This window comes from Nannobrachium achirus (assembly GCF_963921795.1).
Source record: "Nannobrachium achirus genome assembly, chromosome: 19".
NCBI classification, from domain to species: domain Eukaryota; kingdom Metazoa; phylum Chordata; class Actinopteri; order Myctophiformes; family Myctophidae; genus Nannobrachium; species Nannobrachium achirus.
The window spans coordinates 46,241,148-46,266,296 of NC_137826.1; the positions used below are offsets into that span (position 1 = coordinate 46,241,148).

Sequence of the window (25,149 nt, forward strand, 5' to 3'; positions counted from 1 at the left end):
CAGAGTGTCTCCTAGTCCTTTCCCAGGTCGCAGACCTCTCTCTCTGTGGACACAGAGCCATTGGACCTCAGTGTCCTCCTCTGTGAAACGGCCTCCAGACTCCAGGTACGCCGTGTGGATTTTTTACCACATTCTGTTACATTTCAGAAGTACGTGCCACTTCTGAAAAGGACAGGATCAGAATGATATAACTTGGCCATATTCTGAAAAAAGCACAGGAGTGTGATGTGAAGCAATAACATATCATACTGTAGTATAGCTTAGGCATTCCAGGAAATTATTTAAACTGTTTCCTCAATTGTAAGTGAATGGATTATATTGTACAACAGAAGCTTTTCTTACGAAGTGGTGGAGAACCTGAAAGCCACACTTGAGTCAAGGTAGAGATAATACTAGACTAATTATTCTTGTAAAAGTGAAAGTTACCCATTTTAGAACTTTAAATAGAAGTTTTAAAATATTTTCCTTACGGGAGTCCCCCAGGGGTCTAACCTATAGGCCCTTTTTTGTTCCCCTCTACAGTAAATTTCTTCGTCAAAGAATAGCAGATCTGAAAGCTCAAAATCTGACTTCTCACACATTTGTGAGCTTGTAGATCTGCTTAATTGTCTTTCTATGTACACTATACAGTATGTCCAATAGAAAATACATTGTTAGTTGTCAGGATATTATATGATTATAGTATTGATATGTATTAATTTAATTTCAAAACCCATCTGACTCTGTTCTTATAGCTTTGTTTCCTGTAGCTGGGCAGTCTGGCACTTGTGATCCTTCCGGGATGGGAATATGTTTAATTAATTTATATGAGGAGGAGGAGGAGTGTGCAGATATATGTTGTGTCCCTATGCCACCTCTTCTTCCCAGGAGATTTAAGCAAACAACCCTGACCGGTTCAGTCTGAGGAGAACGTACTGTAACAGCCTTGAGAAGAATGTGACCTCAAAGAGGTCAGGTGTTGGTAATGCAAACATGTTTTAACTCTAATGTTTGCTTCCGGGGGGTCCCTGTACGGAACAAAATAATTTACGATGGGGTCGGTGACCCCTATTTCTTTCGAAAAAAGATTTAGGATTTAGAAGACATTTCTAGCCTCAGGAAAGCATCTGTGTCATTTTAGCTTTGAGCTAAAAAGCATTATTTTATTCCTTGGCTGTTCAAAAATATAGTATTTTGAGATGGGGTCGGCAGCCAAGTATACATATCATCTTGGGTGTCCTTGACATGAAAACGTTTTGAGAACCAATGATATTATAGCAACATAGTTTTTTTATTTATTTTTTATTTTGAAATGTGTTAGAATTTAGAAGACATTTATAGAATCGGGTCCTCAGCTGGGGTCATCGCCATGCTGGCTTATGGTGGACATTTTTGTCAAAATGATATGTTTGCCAGGGACACACAAAATGAGAGGAGAATAATATTACCAGAAACACATACAGAGCAGCCCTCAATGACCGTAACAGGTCTGTAACTCTGAGGGCTCTATTATGATCCAGGTCTTATGCCTTATGCCTTAACTTCTTTGCCTTTTTTTTTTTTTTACTATTTTGAAAATCATTTTTAAATACTTCAAATGCTGATCTACATCTGCACGTTGTGAGCTTGCAGATCAGCTATTTGTCTATATAGTAAAAAAAGGCAAAGAAGTTAAGGCATAAGGCATAAGACCTGGATCATAATAGAGCCCTGAGAGTGTTCGATTGGAAACAAATGGTTCCATTTGTACTCTCTCAGAGTTAAGGGGGTCCTTGCAAATAAAACATTTGCCTAATATGCCATGGTGTCGTAGTAAATCAGTGTCATACATATTCGGAAGAAAAGCTGGAGACTTGACATTCGGTCTTATGATCAAAATAAGAACATTATAATGGTGTGTAAAAAAAAATCTAAAATTTGCACAGACAAGACCAAGTCCGTGTACAGACATATTGATGAGCCCTGTTTAGAAGATATTTGTAGAATGTGGTCCTCAGGTCTTAATGAACTAAAAAAAAATGAATATCCTGGTAATCAGTGCGGTAAAACACTCACGGATCTCCATAAGTAGACCTACTGTAGATCAATCTTCTGATCTTTTGAAAGTCAATGTCCAACAAAGAAAGCAAAAATATATTAAGTTAGGTTTGCATTACTGTTTATTTTGTCTTATTTAGCCTGGCATGGCCAGACTAATATCACTGTGTAGACATTAGTCTGGAATCTCTGTGTGGAACCTGCATTTCCAGGGGTGGATTAAAAAAAATGCCTCTGATGATAAAGCCGCCCCATATTTGCATACTGGGCCCTGATGGGTCCTACTAATTGCACCACAATACCCAAAAGTACACAAAAGTACACAAAAAAACACAAAACTACCCAAAAGTATACCCCAAAGTACCCAAAAGTACCCAAAAGTATACCCAAAAGTACACAAAACTACCCAAAAGTACACAAAACTACCCCAAACTACCCAAAAGTACCCAAAAGTATACCCAAAAGTACACAAAAGTACACAAAACTACCCCAAAGTACACACAACTACCCCAAACTACCCAAAAGTGTACCCAAAAGTACACAAAAGTACACAAAACTACCCCAAAGTACACAAAACTACCCCAAACTACCCAAAAGTATACCCAACAGTACACAAATGTACACAAAACTACCGCAAACTACACAAAAGTACACAAAAGTAGGCAGGGACCAGCACCCAGGGGGTCCCTGGTGGCCACCCCACCACCGGGGCCCACCACGGACCCCCACGGACCCCCACGGACCTCAGCAGCGCTGGAAAAATCAAATGAAAAAATAAGCGAATCTAGCAGATCTACAAGCTACATGCTGCTCCACTCCACATGCCGTGGCTTGGCCGGGAAGGGGTCCGCGGACCCCCACTCCTCAGGGGGGGTCCCCGGGGGTCCCTCGCCGCCGACCCTCCACCGGGGCCCCACAGAACCCCTCGTGGACCCCCACTGCGGTCCCCCGGCTACTAGACCGTCCGGAAGGGTCTCTGGACCCAAAAGTACACAAAAGTACACAAAACTACCCAAAGGTTTACCCAAAAGTACCCAAAAGTACACAAAACTACCCCAAACTACCCAAAAGTACCCAAAAGTTACACAAAAGTACACAAAACTACCCCAAAGTACACAAAACTACCCCAAACTACCCAAAAGTGTACCCAAAAGTACACAAAACTACCCCAAACTACACAAAAGTACACAAAAGTAGGCAGGGATCAGCACCCAGGGGGTCCCTGGTGGTCGCCCCACCACGGGGGACCCCACGGACCCCCACGGACCTCACCAGTGCTTGAAAAAGCAAATGAAAAAATAAGCGAATCTAGCAGATCTACAAGCTACGTGCTGCTCCATTCCACATGCCGTGGCTTGGATGGGGAGGGGTCCACGGACCCCCACTCCTCAGGGGGGGTCCCCAGGGGGTCCCTCGCCGCCGACCCTCCCCCGGGGCCCCACAGAGCCCCTCGTGGACCCCCACTGCGGTCCCCCAGCAACTAGACTGTCCGGAAGGGTCTCTGGACCCAAAAGTACACAAAAGTACACAAAACTACCCAAAAGTATACCCAAAGGTACACAAAAGTACCCAAAAGTACACAAAACTACCCCAAACTACCCAAAAGTACCCAAAAGTATACCCAGAAATACCCAAAAGTACACAAAACTACCCCAAAGTACACAAAACTACCCCAAACTACCCAAAAGTATACACAAAAGTACACAAAACTACCCCAAACTACACAAAAGTACACAAAAGTAGGCAGGGATCAGCACCCAGGGGGTCCCTGGTGGCCACCCCACCACCGGGGCCCACCACGGACCCCCACGGACCCCCAAGGACCCCCATGGACCTCAGCAGCGCTGGAAAAAGCAAATGAAAAAATAAGCGAATCTAGCAGATCTACAAGCTACGTGCTGCTCCACTCCACATGCCGTGGCTTGGATGGGGAGGGGTCCGCGGACCCCCACTCCTCAGGGGGGGGTCCCCAGGGGGTCCCTCGCCGCTGTCCCTCCACCGGGGCCCCACGGAGCCCCTCGTGGACCCCCACTGCGGTCCCCCAGCAACTAGACCGTCTGGAAGGGTCTCTGGACCCAAAAGTACACAAAAGTACACAAAACTACCCAAAAGTATACCCAAAACTACCCCAAACTACCCAAAAGTATACACAAAAGTACACAAAAGTACACAAAACTACCCCAAAGTACACAAAACTACCCCAAACTACCCAAAAGTACACAAAAGTAGGCAGGGATCAGCACCCAGGGGGTCCCTGGTGGCCGCCCCACCACGGGGGACCCCCACGGACCCCCAAGGACCCCCATGGACCTCAGCAGCGCTGGAAAAAGCAAATGAAAAAATAAGCGAATCTAGCAGATCTACAAGCTACGTGCTGCTCCACTCCACATGCCGTGGCTTGGATGGGGAGGGGTCCACGGACCCCCACCACGGGGGACCCCCACGGACCCCCACGGACACACAAACCTGAATTTGATCCCTTCCTGAGGAGTGGGGAGCATTTGCTTTTTCCAGCGCTGCTGAGGTCCGTGGGGGTCCTTGGGGGTCCGTGGGGGTCCTTGGTGTGCCCCGGTGGTGGGGCGGCCACCAGGGACCCGCTGGGTGCTGATCCCTGCCTACTTTTGTGTAGTTTGGGGTAGTTTTGTGTACTTTTGTGTACTTTTGTGTATACTTTTGGGTAGTTTGGGGTAGTTTTGTGTACTTTGGGGTAGTTTTGTGTACTTTTGGGTATTTCTGGGTATACTTTTGGGTAGTTTGGGGTAGTTTTGTGTACTTTTGGGTACTTTTGTGTACCTTTGGGTATACTTTTGGGTAGTTTTGTGTACTTTTGGGTACTTTTGGGTCCAGAGACCCTTCCGGACAGTCTAGTTGCTGGGGGACCGCAGTGGGGGTCCACGAGGGGCTCTGTGGGGCCCCGGTGGAGGGTCGGCGGTGAGGGACCCCCTGGGGACCCCCCCTGAGGAGTGGGGGTCCGTGGACCCCTCCCCATCCAAGCCACGGCATGTGGAATGGAGCAGCACGTAGCTTGTACTGTAGATCTGCTAGATTCGCTTATTTTTTCATTTGATTTTTCCAGCGCTGCTGAGGTCCGTGGGGGTCCGTGGTGGGCCCCGGTGGTGGGGCGGCCACCAGGGACCCCCTGGGTGCTGGTCCCTGCCTACTTTTGTGTACTTTTGTGTAGTTTGCGGTAGTTTTGTGTACATTTGTGTACTGTTGGGTATACTTTTGGGTAGTTTGGGGTAGTTTTGTGTACTTTGGGGTAGTTTTGTGTACTTTTGTGTACTTTTGGGTACACTTTTGGGTAGTTTGGGGTAGTTTTGTGTACTTTGGGGTAGTTTTGTGTACTTTTGGGTATACTTTTGGGTACTTTTGGGTAGTTTGGGGTAGTTTTGTGTACTTTTGGGTAGTTTTGTGTACTTTTGGGTACACTTTTGGGTACTTTTGGGTACTTTGGGGTATACTTTTGGGTAGTTTTGTGTTCTTTTGTGTACTTTTGTGTACTTTTGGGTATTGTGGTGCAATTAGTAGGACCCGCCCTGATTGGTCCCTCACTACTTCCGAAAAAGTGATATCCAATCACAACTGAGCAGTGCCATACCAAATCTGACCAAATCTTTTGCAATGGCAGATTAGTCTGGTTTCCAGGCTACCTGTATGTCTTATTGTGCTTTGGATTTGTCCACTAGATGGTGCTGAAGGGGTTGAAGCTAAATCAGAATCAGAATCATAGGTTTACAGGTGAAAAACTGTGGTTGAAATTAGTTTTTTGCTCCATCATCTTGTTATTTCCATAAAAAAAGAGAAAGGGGGGGAGAAGAAGAGGGGAGGCAAGGGGAAGACAGAGATCATAATAATCATAATAAATAATATGTTAATATTTAGAAATCCAGTGCAGTAAATACCTGAGGTAGGACATAGGAACCTTCCTGTGCCTCTCCCTTATGTCACTTCCCTCTATTATTCACAACTTGTAATCCTTGATAATGATTCAATATTACCTTACAATACTTGTCTCATTACAGCAAATACCGTTCACACAGATCATACATGCTCCCACTGGCACTGACCCTATAATGTTTATATTCCTTCTTTGCACCTATATTTACATTTATATACCATACGTCTCGGCTGTATATCGTTGCTGTCGAGCAGGAACCTCAAAAGTAGCATCAAGTCTTTGCCACAGACACATTTGTCAGTGTACAGACATATTGATGACTATCCTAATTCCAAGTGCTTATCAAGGGCGGGATCCCCCAGTTCAAATATGATTATTTTGGGGGGTCAATGTCTGAATACCACAGTTGAGAACCACAACCCTAGAGGGGATCATGCCTATGTTCCCTCAGCCCCATGTTAGGTTTTTGGGTTAGGTTTAGGCATAGTTTTATTGAGGTTTGGGTTAGGTTTAGGCATAGTGATTAACATCCACCAGGTTAGCATTCACCAGCATCGGCAGGTTAGCATTTCACCAGGTTAACATTCACCCACCACCACCCACCTAGTATCTGGACGTTTGGAAATGGACCCAAACCGTCACCGCCCATTTAGTTAAATTCACACAAGGATTTTCCTACACCTATACAGTATGTGACGTGTGTGTCATCATAGCATCATTCTACAACTGTCCCCTCCAAACTGGAAGAGACCTCCCTGGACCAGTGAGGTGTTGTGTAAGATGTCATAGTTTTCAGGGCGCACGTCTGCCTAGCAACACACTGAGGAGATGATGTCCATTAGTCTGGAGGAAGGAACAAACAATGACCTGCCAGGTGCACTCCACTGTCTCTAGGAAATCACATTATATGGCTTTAATTAGTCCAGATGACACGCTAATAACCAGTAATAAAAGGGAAAATGTTTCGGTTTAATTTCAGTGGACTACATATTCTTTGGAGGTTGTATGTGAGCAACATATCTATGTATAATACACATTTACAATATGCTAATTAAGACATTTCCCTCTTTAATTGGATGCATTTCTAATCAGACTAATCTGGACTAGTCGATTGCAAACAGTGGGTTATTGTATTAGAAACAATGTAATTATGTTGTACAAAAATCGGATTATGTTTACGGTGGAAAACATGGATGAGCGTTTGTTACCTAGACAGACATGCACGTTTAAAGGAGGAGGGCTTTAGATTAGATTTTCTTTATATTACATACTGTACACAATTAAGCATCTTTATACAAAAATAGTGAAAGATATTATTCACATATCTGCACCTTGTTAATTGAGTGACTTTATGATGGAAAGTAAGTAACTGAACATAACTGTCCAAAAGTTACTTTTCAGAATTCAAACAGCTCTACAAGCTCAAAACGTGTTGCTTTGTGTCACGTGTTGGGCTTGTAGATCTGCTACATTTTCTATTCGTGACCATAGTATATAAGTAGGGTGTTGATTTACGAGAAAACACAAAAAGTTACAATATGGGGATAAGAGGTTTCTGCCCGACAGCGACGACATACTTCATGTCATATACCAAAATCATGAAATCTATCGCAATTCTTAAGATGTTTTAATTAGAACAGGTACACATTATTGTGTATCATTATTTTATGCTTTAACTATTGAAAAATAGCAGATATACAAGCTGACAGCGCGGCACCGAGTGCCGCGCTGCGAGCTTGTAGATCTGAGTTACAAACGTTCCCTTTGAAAATACATATATTCAAAGATTTGCCCACATTTTCAAAAATAGCAGATCTACAAGCTCGCAGCGCGGCACTCGGTGCCGCGCTGTGAGCTTGTATATCTGCTAATTTTCACTGGTTCATTCAATAATTCTGGAACTAAATGGGTTAAAGCATTCCCTTTTTGAAAAAATGTCGCCCAAAATAATAGTGACATCAGGGTTAACGTGGTTATGGGGCGGAATGGGTTGTAATGAGCAGCAGGAAATGGCCTTCCCCCGCCCTCCGTCTCTGTTAATGATTGACATGGAGAAATAGGTGCTGCGACCTATTGTCTGAGGAATCCATTCTACACCAGAGAAGCTGGAGAAGATCCTTGACCAAACGTGCAGAGATGCAGACAAACTCCAGCTTTACTACAGATGCATATCTGAATCATTTCCAAGAACCCAGGGGGTAAGTTTGATATTTATTAGGTGTTACTTATGCTAGATAATGATGATTGGCTTTGATTGATTAATTGATTGAATAGTTTATTAACAATAAAAATAAGGGAGAAAAGAAAGAAAGAAAGAAAGAAAGGGCACTGGAAGTACAAATTCTGCTAAAAGGATTAAACCCAAGAAAGCACTATGGCTTGATGATTCCATTGGGGTCCTGTGTATTCAATTCATTGAATACATTTTTGTGATTTTTTATTTATTTAAATAATTGCCTTGTTTTGTACTAACAACACTATGTGATAATAACTTGATAATAAGTAGCTACAGAGATTTCTCATCGTTTTGGGTGGTAAAGCACTATGTAAGAATGATGTAACATGCATTACACAGTAGTCCTGTTATATATGCTAGCCTCACTGTTAACATTTTCAAATTAATAAAATGTAATTTTGTCCAATCAGTATAAAGTATGTTAATACAAAATAACTTGTAATTGGGGTGGTTGCATTTTGTCTCCCTGCTCTGTCTCACATTTAGATTGTGTCAAAGGTCATGGCTCACCTACAGGCACAGGATCTGACACATATTTTGACCTGATGGTCAAGATTCAATTTACCCCCTGAGCAAGCTCTATTAGCTCAATGGTAAAAAAAAAATGGCAGAAAAACCGGGTTCAAATCCGTGGTAGAAGAGGAAAGTTACACTGTGCTGCATTAAAAGTGTTTAAGACAAATTGAGGCCCTGGCATCCTAAAAAGTTATATTTAAATTTCAGTATTTAGTAAAATCTTCACTCCATTGAAATAGTAACATTTCTATTTCAATATTTAAAATAAAACATCAATCTTCCCTCCATGCAAGAGGAAAGTTGACTTGAACATTTGTAAACAACGGTGCACAGGGACGTGCTGGCCATTGGGAAAAGCGGGACAACTCTCGAACGACCGGTTCATTCCTGGCCGGTCCAGGCCGGCCATTAGGAAAAAAAATTAAATAAAATGTCGGCCTTCGTTCTATTTTGGGGGCTGTGCGGCCAACAAAGTAAATTGTCACTGTCGAGCAGAAACCTCGTATCTCCAAGTTTCAAATTTGTACATTTTTTCTCAAAGCAAAGCCCTGCTTCATCATACAAGGCCGTTGCACAAAAGTAGTGAAAACAGCCGATCTACAAGCACACAACGCCTCGCACCACTATAGTTTAAATCATTTTTAAAATGATAAATACAAAACAAACGGTTTTGGACATACAAGGTTTCCACCCGACAACGACGAAATATAACTCATGTAGTAATTGGCCCACTGGCTTGTCACTTGACATGATCTGAAATGGCAAATCTTTGAGTAGCAGCAGCGCTATAGAGGGCCTCTCCGACTCTTTTTCCCGGGCTGAATCAGGGGCCCAGCACGTCCCTGCCATGAACTGTGTGTATAACATTGCATTTGGCTACTGTGTAGCTCTGGCTTCATTAGCACAGTGCTGCAGTGCCACAGCATTTTTCCAGGACTATTAAGCCTGATGCGGCGGAGCCGTTATCACACGTCACCATGGTAACGAGTGTCTGTGGGCCACAGCGTGAGGCTTGAGCAGGAAGGAGGATCAGTGGAGTGTGACCACTCCTGTTTCAGACCCCCGCTCTGCTCTCTCCCCAGAGCTATTTTGAGGAGCACGACTAGTTCAGTTAGGTAACTGTGACAAAACTGTTGAAAAGGATGAGGCCGCACTGGCCTAGGATTATTGAATGCTTTAATTATTGAAAAATAGCAGATATACAAGCTCGCTGTGAGCTTGTAGATCTGCTATTTTTGAAAAATCGTGAAAATTAGAATTTTGACCCGATTCTATAAGTGTCTTTTGAATCCTTCTATGTTTTTTTTTGAAAAACCTATGTTTCTATGTCAGCAATCTGGCCAGCCATCGTCAAAGAAAAGGTCCTTTTCACTTAAATGGAGCTCAGTTAGTCTGTTCTTGAGAGACTACTATGTCGGTGGTTCTCAAACCTTTTCATGTGAAGGACCCCCAAAATGATATGTATTTGGCCACGGACCCGCCATCTCAAAATATTTAGTTCCAGGGACCACCCAGAAGCAAAATTTGAGTTACAAACGTTCACGTTTGTAACAAAGACATATATTCAAAGATTTTCACACATTTTCACGACTTTTCAAAAATAGCAGATCTACAAGCTCAGAGTGCCGCGCTGTGAGCTTGTATATCTGCTATTTTTCACTGGTTAAAGCATTCAATAAGTCTAGGCCTAAATGGGTTAAAAGCAGGAAAACCGACGTTTAAACAATATAGTTCCTCAGGGTTAGTGACAAACCGAACAAGTGTTTCATTCATCTACCTTTATACAACCTGGCGTCCCTATTTTTTGGGCGCGTCAGTCATTACATCAGGTAAACCTTTCCAAAAGCTTTGAAAACTATAGGCAGATGCGCTTTGGGAACAGCCTATACTCAGGGATCACGCAACTTGGGTCCGTTGTCCGTTGACCACGCAACTTGAATGATTTGATTTATTGATTGAATACTTAATTTGCATTTTGCAACGAAAAAAAAAAAGAAATTAACACTGCACTAAACCAAGGGTTCCCGAAGGGTTCCCAGTTCGATCCTGGCCTCCCCCAGAGTTAGTGTCGAAGAGTCCTTGGGCAAGACACTGAACCCCTAGTTGCTACCTGTGAGCAGGTTGGTGCCTTGCATGGTTTCCTCTGCCATCGGTGTATGAATGTGTGTGTGAATGGGTGAATGTAATGCACAATCTCTGTAAAGAGCCTTGGATAAATGCGCTATATAGATGCACCATTTACATGTGTTTTCTGCTCTCCTCCAGTTATTCCCATCAGAGCGAACGCCACTAACCACACAACGACCCTGCAAGCAGATATTCATGGGAGGACCTACGGCTGAAGACATCATCTTCTTCACACAGAAGAACCCCATCATCCTCATCTGAGAGTGTTGAGAGATGACGTTCACCCTGCACTGTGTGCTGCTGCTGGGCTGCACGGGGGTCATCTCCACGTACGGACCCCACCAGAGGGCCCAGATGACCGGGGACATCCTGCTGGGGGGGCTTTTCCCCATTCACTTTGGTGTCACTGCCAAGGACCAGGACCTGGCAGCTCGTCCTGAGTCCACAGAGTGTGTCAGGTAATGTAGAGCATTCGGTAAACGTTTAGGCCAGTGGTTCTCAAACTTTGAAATTTTAATGTCTCCCGTTGACAGTGTACAAATGAAACCAAATGAACCTAACCGTTAGGGTCCATTTGGTTCCATTTGTAATACAGACTAGTAAGGGTCGATTTAGACCCCATAAAGAGTCCCTGAAATCCACTTTGAGAAACACTGGTTTAGGCAAATGTGAGGGTAGTGTTAGTGTTAACTCTGAAAGTGTATTTGCTGTGCAATTTATCCACTTAAAGGAGTAGTTCACCCAAGAAACAACTTATTTGCAATCAATTACACACACCGTGAAGCCTTGGAGATTTATAGTTTTAGTTGCATTCCTGAGCCAATAATTTGATGACTGGATGGCTGGTCAGTAGGAGACTCAATTGAGACTAATCTTAGTTTTAGATAATATCTTTGTTATGATTTTGAAATGTTTTGCCTTTAATGACTTGCCTGATTGGTTAACATGTTCTTTCTGACTTTCTCTTCTTCAACTTATTCCGGTTCAACATTTACATGCCATACTGTACAAAGATCCAGCTGACGTAATTGATAGATACTTACTTGATTGATTGATCGATTGAATACTTTATTAACAGTTTGCAAAAACGAGGCGCATGTCACAGATTTATACAAAAGAATGCTAAAAGGATAACCCAGATAAGCCCTCAAGGTTTGTTTCCATTAAGGCCCTGTGACTTCATGTTACAGACCACACTGTACAAAGACCCAGCTGACTTCATGTGATCCTCTCTCGCAGGTACAATTTCCGTGGCTTCCGGTGGCTCCAGGCGATGATCTTTGCGATCGACGAGATCAACAACAGCAGCACGCTGCTGCCCAACATCACCCTGGGCTACAGGATCTTTGACACCTGCAACACGGTGTCCAAGGCCCTGGAGGCCACCCTCAGCTTCGTGGCCCAGAATAAGATCGACTCCCTCAACCTGGACGAGTTCTGTAACTGCACCGCTCACATCCCCTCAACCATCGCGGTGGTCGGAGCGTCCGGATCGGCGGTCTCAACCGCAGTCGCCAATCTGCTGGGTCTGTTTTACATTCCTCAGGTGGGTCTGGTAGAGCTGCCTTTGCTTTGGTGACTGAGCCTTTGCTGTGTTGGCACCGAAGAATCCCTTTGAGGATCAAAGCTGCCCCCACCCTAAGGATTTTTTTAAAACATGCTAAAGACCAGCCTGTTCACTGTAGAGGACTCACTTGTTGTTTTGTGAGCTGTGTTTTTAGTTTCTACTCCCTCCTGTTGTGACTGACTGACAGTGTGACTGAGTTCTTGTTGTCCTAGTCTAGACTTTGTCTAGTCCTATGTTTTTGTCTTGTCTTCTTCTTTGGCCCAGGCCAGTGTAATAACTGGATGTGGGGAGAACTACAAATCCTGAATCTATCAACCTATCTATGAACTGAGATCAGCTGTTAAATAATACACATGAAACTTTCCCTGGAAAAGGGAAAACTTTAACCAGAGGTAATGTTTGGTCTCCCCTGAGGCATCCGGTTTGAATCCATGTAATTATTTTGTTGGTTAGTCTGGTATCATGTCTCCTAGTGTGGGGGTGGGAGTAGCCCAACCTGAAGACCAGAAGCCAAATATTTCCCCTGACCAAGGGGGGGATTCCTCTTCGGTTGTGCAGTTGATGTTTTGTTTCCACCTGGATTCAGGCTGCATGATGCCACTGCAGGTGCTTTCAAATGCATTGTATAATGTTGTTTAATTCCTTTAAATCATTGCTGTTTGCAGATCAGCTACGCCTCCTCCAGTCGCCTGCTGAGCAACAAGAAGCAGTACAAATCCTTCATGAGAACCATTCCCACGGACGAGTACCAGGCCACCGCCATGGCAGACATCATCGAGCACTTCCAGTGGAACTGGGTCATCGCAGTGGCCTCCGACGACGACTACGGACGCCCGGGGATCGAGAAGTTCGAGAAAGAGATGGAGGAGCGAGACATCTGCATCGACCTCAACGAACTCATCTCCCAGTACTCCGAGGATCACCAAATCCAGGCCCTGGTTGACCGCATCGAGAATTCCACTGCCAAGGTGATCGTGGCTTTCGCCAGCGGCCCCGACATAGAGCCTTTGATCAAGGAGATGGTCAGGAGGAACATCACCGACCGCATCTGGCTGGCCAGCGAGGCGTGGTCCACCTCGTCCCTCATCGCCAGGCCAGAGTACCTGGACGTCATGGCCGGGACCATCGGCTTCGCCCTGAGGGCCGGCCACATACCGGGCTTCAAGGAGTTCTTGCAGCAGGTCCAGCCGAAGAGGAACCACAACAACGAGTTTGTCAGGGAGTTCTGGGAGGAGACCTTCAACTGTTATCTGGAGGACAGCCTGAGACTGCAGGAGAGCGAGAACGGCAGCACCAGCTCCCGACCGCTGTGTACCGGCGAGGAGGACATCATGAGTGTGGAGACTCCGTATCTGGACTTCAACCATCTCCGCGTCTCGTACAACGTGTACGTCGCCGTTCACTCCATCGCGCAGGCGCTTCAGGACATTCTCACCTGCACGCCTGGACGTGGTCTGTTTGCAAACAACTCCTGTGCAGATTTCAAGAAAATGGAAGCGTGGCAGGTAAAAAGCCAATGTATAATTCCATGCACACCCATGTCTCTCTACTAAAAATGACATATTAGTCATATGGTTTGGCACACAGTACAGTCTTGCAACACGAACAAAGTAAATGCAGTAGATACTCATTCATTTATTAATAGATTATCTATTTGTACTCCTTGGTGTGGTTATGATTTAAAACCATACTTACTGTACATCACGTCTACTACCACTTCTAGACTATATAGTAATGTCTCTCTCTCTGTCGTATCTTTCTTTACCGTGCTTGACATTCATATACTGAATGATATCTCCCTCTTTCAAATACAAGTGGAATGGAACTGCCCAGTATCTTATTAGTAGAATAATAATCACATGGTCCTATAATCAGAATTGTGATTTTCTTTCTCGCTCAGGTGCTGAGACATCTGAGACACTTGAACTACACCAACAGCATGGGGGAAAAGGTGCGCTTTCACGAGAACGCCGAACTGATGGGGAACTACACCCTGATAAACTGGCAGAGGTCTACAGAGGACGCCTCCGTGGTGTTTGAGGAGATCGGCTTCTTCAGCATGCAAGCTAAAAAAGAAGCCAAACTCTTCATTGACAAGACCAAGATTCTATGGAATGGATTCAGTACTGAGGTATTTGAATTGAGGATACTGTACAATCTGTATAGTTTTATGTCCGTTGTCTCTCTTTCCCCCTGGAGGAAAGAGATAATCGCAATGATATCCAAACTACTATTATATATGGTGGCACATCCAGTCCAGTGTGTCATCTGTCCAGTCGGTGTCCTACCCGACACCAGGGTCAAGACATAATGTATCCCATCCTGTCTATGTCTTCCTAATTTATTCTTGATGATACGGTTAAAGATCAATTTGATTTCAACCGAAGCCAACATAATCCACTTTGTGCATTAATTTAATCCATCCCAGTGATGCCCTTTTCAGTAGGTTAAATAGGGGAAAAATTTAATTTGCTCATTGAATGAAGCTCAAGGCTCTTTAGGGAAATGTCAAAGACTAAAGGCTAAACTTCTTCTTGATGTTTTGTGTTCTGACACGTTACAGATTCCATTCTCCAACTGCAGTGAAGACTGTGAGCCTGGCACCAGGAAGGGCATCATTGACAGCATGCCCACGTGTTGTTTTGAATGCACCGAGTGCTCAGATGGAGAATACAGTGACCATAAAGGTATGGTCATCTTACAGCAATATTACATGAGATGCCATGATATGGTCATGGTTGAATCACGGCTACATGTGTCCTCTGTGCCTGTATGTGTTGTATAACATGCTACTGTACAGTAGACTAAAACTAAACCTAACAGCAGTGAGTTGCAAACTGATAAAATAGTCCCATTGTTGAGCGATGCCCACCTTGCTAATGTCAAAACACTGTATCAATACTGATGTTTGTCTCTCTTTCACGCAGACGCCAGCGTCTGCACCAAGTGTCCCAACAACTCCTGGTCCCACGGGAACCACACGTCCTGCTTCCTGAAGGAGATCGAGTTCCTCTCCTGGACGGAGCCCTTCGGCATCGCCCTGGCCATCTTCGCCGTGCTGGGCGTGGCGCTGACCGCCTTCGTGCTCGGGGTCTTCGTGCACTTCCGCAACACGCCCATCGTGAAGGCCTCCAACCGGGAGCTGTCCTACCTGCTGCTCTTCTCCCTCGTCTGCTGCTTCTCCAGCTCGCTGGTGTTCATCGGCGAGCCGTGCGACTGGACCTGCCGCCTGCGCCAGCCCGCCTTCGGCATCAGCTTCGTCCTCTGCATCAGCTGCATCCTGGTGAAGACCAACCGCGTGCTGCTGGTGTTCGAGGCCAAGATCCCCACCAGCCTCCACCGCAAGTGGTGGGGCCTGAACCTGCAGTTCCTGCTGGTGTTCCTGTGCACCTTCGTCCAGGTCAGTGTGGTGGAGAGCAGTGGTTCTCGACCTTTTCTCAAATATTATCATATTTTAACTGGGGACCCCCCCCCCACAACCTATGAGCACTAAGAGTTGAGGTATTACATTTTGTATAGCACGGTTCTATTGTGAAAATAGCAGATCTACCTGCTCACAACGCCTCGTGTTGCGAGGCGTTGTGAGCATGTAGATCGGCCATTTTCACAATTTCTGATTCTAATATTTGACAATTTTGCTAATGTTCAATTTGTCATTTTAGAGGTATTAAAAAGTCCTTAAAGTTTCACTTTAGAAATGTGCAGATACCCTCTATGCACTTAATCTTTATGTTGGTTTGTTTACTGTTGAGTGAGAAAACAATGTTTCACATTAATCTAATCATCTGGGGACCCCCCAAAATAATTTGGGGACCCCCCGGAAGTCCCGACCCACAGGTTGAGAACCACTGGTGTAAAGTAACTATACGTTTACTCAGCAAGCACTTTATTAAGTGTAAGGGTTTTGCAAGGTATTTTTACTGTACTGGAGTGTTTCTAATTTTCAGTAGCCTACTTGTACTTTGACTCCACTACATTTCAGAGGCAAATATTGTACTTTTACTCCACTGCAATTATTTGAAAACTTTAGTTACTTTGTAGATTTTGATTATCATTACAAAACGTACATTACCCACTTATTCGGGCCATTTGAAAATAGACAATCTACAAGCTCACAATGCGTTGCAAGCTTGTAGATCAGCTATGTTTTAAGAACGCAAAATGGCCCATTTCACACGTTTTCAAATGTATAAAACATATTTTGAAAAAAGCAGATCTGCAAGCTCACAATGCGCCACGATGCGACACATTATGAGCTTGTATATCGGCTATTTTCAAATGGACGAAATAAGTTGGGTAATGTATGTTTTGTAATAATAATCAAAATCTACAAATGGCAGCAAACCCCTCAATTGGCAGAATCCCTCATAGGTAGAATAAAAGTGTGGCATTGCATTGTGATGTCATCAAGTTGTACTTTACAATACAAACCCCCCAAATCAATCCTCCAGTTCTATAGGCAACACAGAAGGGGGGGAACTTTTTTCCTATTTCCACACAACTCCTCTAAGGTATATTAATGACATAGTTCAATATTGAAAAAGTGTGGTCTTCCCCTTTCAAGGGATATTTCACTTTCAAAAAAACTTTTGGTCATTTCATTGTCTAATCAGGCTTTTGTGAACACCCTGAACAGATTTTAAGTTGCTTGATTCAATATTTAGATATTTGATGTAAATGTTATCAGCCCTCCTCCTCCAGGACACCTCCCCATACACACCCATTGTAACTTCAAACTCCATTTTATTCATGACAGATTAATTAAAAACACCCATTTTTTTTTACCAAAATGACCAAAAACCCTTTTGAAAGTGAAATATCCCTTTAAGTAAAAAAGAAGAAAAAAAGTAAAAAGATACTACTTTTTCAATTCAATTATTTTTCTCACCACTGGTCCACAGGTGATGATCTGCGTGGTGTGGCTGTACAACGCGCCTCCCTCCAGCTACCGCAACCACGACATCGACGAGATCATCTTCGTCACCTGCAAGGAGGGCTCCATGATGGCGCTGGGCTTCCTGATCGGCTACACCTGCCTGCTGGCCGCCATCTGCTTCCTGGTGGCGTTCAAGTCGCGCAAGCTGCCCGAGAACTTCACCGAGGCCAAGTTCATCACGTTCAGCATGCTGATCTTCTTCATCGTGTGGATCTCCTTCATCCCCGCCTACTTCAGCACCTACGGCAAGTTCGTGTCGGCCGTAGAGGTCATCGCCATCCTGACGTCCAGCTTCGGCCTGCTGGCCTGCATCTTCTCCAACAAGGTTATCAATTATTTTACTACTTTTTTATTTTGAAAAGAAAAGACATGAATGTAAAATGTACACAAATACAATATGACTTCTCCAACAAGGTTATAATAATAGTCCTGCCTAAAGGTGCTATCTATTTGTATAGCACCTTTTTTAAACAATGTTACAAAGTGCTTGAACAATCAAATCAAAACAGTAATCAAACAACAGTAATGAAATGACAATAACAATAATACATAAGTTACAGTCACGATTAAACAAGATGTATCTCAAGGAGATAAAAAGGCCATTCTGTAGAAATGGGTTTTTAAAAGGGATTCAAAACTTGTTGATGATTTGGTGAGTTCCTCTGGCAGGCTGTTCCAGAGTTTGGGGGCCTTTAAAGCAAAGGCCCGATCTCCTCTGGTCAGCAAAGTAGCCCTATGGCTCTACTTGAGTACAGTAGATGATAAGGGAACGCGTTGGTGCATAGGGTTCTGCCATAACACATAGATAGCTAGGAGCTAGACTAGTAAGAGCTTTAACAGTTACTGCCAACATTTTAAAAATCAATCCTGATGGACAGGGACGTGCAGAGAATACTAGAGAGGCAGGGGCTGAACATTCTAAAAGGGCCTTTTGGTGAAAATATCGAAAATAGCAGACCTCCAAGCTCACATATGTCGGCTATTTTCGCTACTTGATACCACACTGAATAATCAAGTGAATACTGGAGATGTGGCGTACGGCATTCAAGTTCAGGAGAGTTTGGACAAGGCAATTCTCTTGAATGCTGCCTTCGGGTATGGCATGGAAAGAGGGCATTTGCATTTCTTTCACCATAGTAAAAACTGCATGGTAAAGGGGCAGGGGCTCAAACCCTAGGTGGGGTTGTCTATGCATGCACGTGCCTGCTGACGGAGACTGGCAACCAGTGAGGTGCAGCTAGCTATCACAGGGTGTCATGTGCTCCAATCTCCTGCTACCAGGTGTACATCATCCTCTTCAGTGAGGTGCAGCTAGCTAACACAGGGTGTCATGTGCTCCAATCTCCTGCTACCAGGTGTACATCATCCTCTTCAAGCCGTCCAGGAACACCACGGAGGAGGTGCGCTGCTGCACGGCCGCCCACGCATTCAAGGTGGCGGCCAAGGCCACGCTGAAGCACCACGGCTCCGCCTCCAGGAAGCGCTCCAGCAGCACGGGCGGCTCGTCCGCCTCCACGCCCTCCTCCTCCATCAGCCTGAAGACCAACAGAGACAGCGACCACCACCACCACGACACGCCCGCCTCGGGGAGGCGGGGCGGCGTCCACAAGCCGCGCGTGAGCTTCGGCAGCGGAACGGTCACTCTGTCCCTGAGCTTCGAGGAGTCCAGGAGGAATTCGCTGATGTGACGACCCGTGAAGAACATTTTCTGAAGATTGTTGTTTGATTTGTTTTGGCTTTTTCTGCATTTATTGGTAGTTCAAGTGAAGACTGACAGGAAAGAGGGAGAGCGAGAGACACGCAGCAAAGGTCGTCAGGAATGGGACTCGAACCCGCGACATGCTGACAGGCTGCATATGAGCCTATATGTGGCCAGACCGCTGGCCTTGCGGTCCAGGCGATCGAAGAACATTTGGAAGTGAAAAATGAAACGTTCGACTTAAGCTCGAAAGTATCGTGGGCCAGCTATTCGCAGCATCAGCTATTGTAGATCAGCTATTCGCAGCATGCGACACCTGCAACGTATGACAGACATTTTTGACATTATAGCCATTCCATGAAGAAGACAGACACATTTGGAACTATCCTATTCCCATTTTTTTATTTCCATTTTTAGTAGAAACAGTTGTTGTTTTTGTTTTGTCTTTTAGATTTACTTTTGGTATGTTATGCTTAGAAGAATGTCGAGAGAGACAGGAAAACAAGGGCAGAGCAGGGGGGTAGACATGTTGTGAGATAAGACAGGGTTGTAAGGCCAGTCAACACCTTGCAAAATGCACCCAATAGCAGTTGCTATAGGAGTTCAATGCAACTCCTTGGAATAAGCAACTACTTGCAACTACTGCAACCATTATCCCCAATAGCAGTTGCGAGGAGTAGCATAGGTGTGGACTGGCCTTAAAACTGTTTTGTTGGAAGGAGTTGTGCGACTAGTTGCATTGGTGCAGTCTGGCCTCTATTCCAACCCGGGCCCTCCACTCCATGCACTTGCAAGTAGCATAATATGCCAGTGTCACTGTCAGCCAGTTAGTGCACAGGCCAGTATGGTATCTGCCTGAGGACCAAGGATCATATTTTCGCCAGTGCCTTACCCCTTATCCCTAAACTTCTTTGCCTTTTTTTTACTATTTTGAAAAACATTTTTGAATTGTTCAAAAAGCCGATCTTCAAACTCACAGCGTGGCGATGTACGTAGATCGGTTAGTTCAACAATTTTAAAATGTTTTTCAAAATAGTTTAAAAAAAAAGAGAAGAAAGCCAAAGAAGTTTAGGAATTGGGGGTAAGGCACTGGTGAAAATAGCGCCCCGGAAGCCTAATATCTCCCCTGGCCAACAGGGATTTCGCTTTAGCATAACTAGAGTATAAGATATTTGGGCTGTATACATAGTGTCTCTTCCCGCAGGTTCAAATCCCAGGCATTACATGATATGCACTAACTGGCTCAGGCCCCAAGAACCCTGGTGAAAGCCTACCAGTCAAAGACAAGTACTTACAGTTGTAGATCATGCTGTTTTTTCTTTTGCCAGGTGGGTGACAGGTTAACATTAACATGTTAACCCTAGTACCAACACACTTAACCACTTGAACCCTATTGTTTGTTGATGTACTTCTTTCGACGTACCGCTGTGTGTAGCTACAGTATAGGCTTGCCTATAGCGTAGGTCCGTTGGTATAGGATAGCGACCCATCCAATATGGTGGATCTTGGACATACCCCCAAATCTCGAGCGAAGTTTGCATGCCCTATTCGGGCATGTCATAATAGCAAAGTATTCAAAGAAAACAGCAGATCTACACAATAAAGTAGATCTGCTTTTTTGGGCAAAGAGATTTGGCGTAGATGGAAAAACATAGGGAACCATGATAGACATGGGCGACATCGGTCAACAAAGTATAGGCCTATTGAGTTAAAGAGCTTTGGTCTACTCCATACAATTTTGTAAAGAAAGAAAGAATTATAAAATGTATTTTGTTTTACAATAAAAGTCATTATAATAAATGTATAATCTGCACTCGTCTTTTACATGTCAAATCAAGAAGCTTGAATAAGTGGAACATATCAGGCAAAAATATGAAGACAATTGAAATGTTATTAAGAAAATCACACCTAGTGTGAGTGCCGAGTGGTGCTATTTATGAGCTTGGCCAATGGGACCCTGGGTGAACAACAAACTTTGAGCCGTTTTGCCAGGATGTATAGGCCATATATTTAGGCCAGATGTAGGCCTTGTTCAGTTTACTTAAGCCCCGGACATTTATGAGCGTTTGTGCCAAGATGTAAGCCATATCTAAGCCACGCTTCAGTGTACTTAAGCCCCAGAATTTTTTTATCCCACGATTTTGTAACCCATTTTTCACCCAGTGCAAATTGCCTAAACTGTAATCCTGGGTTCTGCTCTCCCTCTGCCAACCCAGGGTAAGTCCCAAATGGAGCTCATGCTTCCTTCAGTGCATGAGGAGTGAGCAGGCCGCTTCTTATCACCTGACAGGGGGGGAGCTTCCCTGGTTGGAAGTAACGCGAAGAAGGAACGTTATTCCAACCAGTTCCTTTTCCCTCCATCAGCCGCCCCGGCTGGCCAGGGTGAGGCATTTTAGGGTACCACTACCTACCTATAGGGGACACACGGGGAGAACATGCAAACTCCACCAACCCCACCTAGGGTGTGGGCGCTGATGACGCGGAGGAGAGAACACGCCCCCCAGCACCCACAGCGTCCCCCGGCAGGAATCAAACCCAGGACTAGCTGTGTGGCGACAGAGCCCCAGACATTTTTGACCGTGTTTTCAAAACCTCCGAGAATAGTTTGATGCAGGTCTTACGCATTAAATTACATGTTCAGGATTTAAGGAGTGTGGCTGGTTACATCATCTCTGTCAGCCGGTGGAAAACTCATGTCCAAAACTGTTACTTGTCAGGATTCAAATTCATTCAAAGTAGCAAAAGTAGCAGATCTACAAGCTCGAAACACGTTGGGATCTGCTACTTTTGATGCTTTTGTGTGACGCTGCATGTGGTATGATCAAGTAGGGCGTTAATAATACTAATAAGAAAAAAATATGGAGATAAGAGGTTTCTGCCTGACAGCAAAAATATGTTGATTGTGAACACAGGCAATGTATTAGGCCTATGTCAAAACGGCATCAGAATTTTGCTGAATGAATTTGAAAAAAATATGCTAAAGGCATCAGGGATATGGTAAAAAAATCAAACCTCGGTTCGAAGTGGAGCGGTGAATTTGAGCAGCTGTACCCTATGTGAGTGAGTGAGTGAGTGTAAACTGTGCCTGTGAGTGAGTGGTGAGTGTGCCTGGCCTGCACAAAACAGCGCCCCTCCTTTAACTAGTGTGTTGTGTGTGGCCACTCAAGGTATTGCCCAGGCTACGGACAGGGCCAGCCAGCCAGCCAGCCAGCCAGCCAGCCACATACCCACGGATATACCTGTTCATTGGGAGCGCTTTCACCGCTCCAAAAAACCTCATCACAAAATCTACCAAGCCATCGACAAAGGGGTTCTCTATACTATAGCTTTCAAAGAACTTGATTCACTCGCACACATAACAAGTGTCTGACAACTGCAAACAGTGCAGGCTGGTCTGACAAGTTGATGTGAGACCCCCTCCACCACACACACGCACGCACGCACGCACGCACGCACGCACGCACGCACGCACGCACGCACGCACACACACACACACACACACACACACACACACACACACACACACACACACACACACACACACACACACACACACACACACACACACACACACACACACACACACACACACACACACACACACACACCTCCACCAGTGCACATAGAAGGTGTCAGGAATAGAGGAGGGGCATGGAATGGATCCCATTCTGTGCACTCGCCCAGGGCAGTTATTTAGCAAGTCAAATACTGCAGACACAGTACATAACTCTACACACAGTAAAATACTAACATACGTAACCCATTAAGACCTGAGGCTGATTCTACAAAATGTCTTCTAAATCCTAACAGTTTTCTAAAAAAAAGAAAGAAAAAAAAACGTATGTTCAGTGGTGCTCAAACTTGTCATGTCAAGAAGGACCCCCAATAGCTATTATATGTATTTGGTCACTTGGTCAGTCCTTGGATGACGTTTAACCAGTTCATAGGATGTTTCAAGAAGACGTTGTACTGTGGCAAAGAGTTTATTGTAATCCAAGATCAGCAAAGCCTTATGAACGAAAACAATTCTCATTGTTTAGCTCCAGACAGTTGATAAGGCCTTGTTTCTACCAGACAGTGACCTGGCCATGTGGGTATACTGTGCACAGAATTCCACAGAGCCAAGGTTGTAATCTGGTCAGTGTCACCCAGTCACAAGCTGGGCCTTGGTGTCAGATGGTCAGTTAGTCATCAATATGAAAAATGTATGATAAGAATATGATATTAACCATAACAAAATATTTCCTATCAATATTACAATTTACAATTTAAGCATTTAGCAGATACTCTTAAACCAGTGCGACTTTTGATTGATTGATTGATTGATTGATTGATTGATTGATTGATTGAATGAATGAAGACTATTAGAGGTTTGCATAGGAAAAGGTACAGTTTCATGACAGTGTACAGTTCACTGGTACAGGTCAACTAGAAGGATACACCCAAAAAAACCTATGGCTTGTTTAACTTGTATAATATTGAATGACAGACAGATAGAACAGTACTATGCAGACGATATCAGTAATCACAATAAACACATGGTAATATACATCAAATGCATAGATAAGATAGTCAACTAGGATCATAGGTAAACCACGGACCTATCTAGGCAAGACGGAGTTGGATATTTCATAGATCCAGTTTTTTTCAGATATCCACATAGAAATATATCTAGGTCCACCGTCCATGCGACAAAGATATCTAGGTCTAAAATAATCTGAGTCCCCAGACCTCCACTAGGGGGACAAGCACACAGTCACACACAGTAAAGTCTTCAGAGATATTCGGGTTCCATATCTACACGGATCCAGTGAATCGGATATTTTTCAATGTCTCCACTTATTTATCCGGTTTCAGAAATATCCAGCTTCGCGGGCAGAATATCCAGCTTTGTGTGGCTGCAAGCCCCAACCGCACAAAAAAATGTCTAGCAAATGTCTAGCTTCAGAAATATCCAGCTCCGTGTAGCCGGCACCCAAACACTGAGTTCAAACAATATTCATTTATAATTTCAAACACACTCTTTATATTTTGTATTGTTCTCTATTAATGACACTGACTATGTTAGGCTCTATGGTCTGTGTCCTTCCCTTGCATTGTATTTGTCATTACACATTTGCATAATTGCATTGCACTGTAGGGTCTGGCTAACACAGAGAGAATTGTTTATAGTCGGGGATCCACATGCCCAAAAGCTCAAGGAATAGGGTTGAACCTGTGATGTTCTGCCACACTTTTTATTTCTGTTTTATCTATTAGTTTGGTCATTAAGGTCCACTTAATGAGAGGCCTGCTCTGCCGGAAACGTTGCGAAAAAAAGTTATGGCCATTTGTATATTCACTGTCCCATTGACTGCACTAGAAATATTCAAAAAAGAAAAAAAATCTGCTTTAAGTAGCATGTGAGGGGTCAAACTACGGGTTCTTCATCATTCTGAATCCATTGCAAGCATTTGTTTTGCATGAAAAACATTCCTTGGGCAAAATATTGGCCCGTAAAAGCTGTGAAAAGTGATGAGTCATCACTTTTTTTCCACTTTTCACAGTTTTTGCGGGCCAATATTTTGCCCAAGGAATGTTTTTCATGCAAAACAAATGCTTGCAATGGATTCAGAATGATGAAGAACCCCTAGTTTGACCCCTCACATGCTACTTAAAGCAGATGTTTTTTCTTTTTTGAATATTTCTAGTGGAGTTAATGGGACAGTGAATATACAAATGGCCATAACTTTTTTTCACAATGTTTCTGGCAGAGCAGGCCTCTCATTCTGTGGACCTTAACACGTTGCAAGCCGCGGCAGAACCCTCTGAACAGAGGTAGCGCCGAAGAAATAAGCCATTTATTTACAAACATGTTTTAAAAAAACAAAGCCCACATGATAACAACACGTACTGGAGTGCTCGACACAGCGTACATATTCATCCTGCAGAGGTCGGCGATCTTACTTTGGCGAGGCGGAGGGGAGATCAATTCCATTCGTTTACGTGCGGCGAAGCAGGGAAAGGAGCGATAGAGAAGCGGCGCCCGAACGTGATTGAAACCGCGATCCACGAACAGAGACAAAGACCAGCCATCTTGTTTGAGCTTCTTGCTGAGTTTCAACACTGGGGAGAGGATGAGGCTCCTCCTGGCCAGCCATCCATCCAGAATGTG

At 44.3% G+C, this 25,149-nt stretch overlaps 1 protein-coding gene across 1 annotated transcript; it reads left to right on the forward strand.

Moving 5' to 3' along the window:
* Window positions 1–11,066: 11,066 nt before the first annotated feature.
* On the forward strand, window positions 11,067–18,984 carry casr (calcium-sensing receptor; the record flags this gene model as incomplete). Its single annotated transcript, XM_080748638.1, has 8 exons — window positions 11,067–11,251; window positions 12,033–12,339; window positions 13,026–13,865; window positions 14,261–14,491; window positions 14,924–15,047; window positions 15,288–15,760; window positions 17,262–17,621; window positions 18,652–18,984. 8 exons carry the CDS (start codon window positions 11,067–11,069, stop codon window positions 18,982–18,984), a joined length of 2,853 nt encoding a protein of 950 aa, XP_080604764.1.
* Between the last annotated feature and the right edge of the window lie 6,165 nt (window positions 18,985–25,149).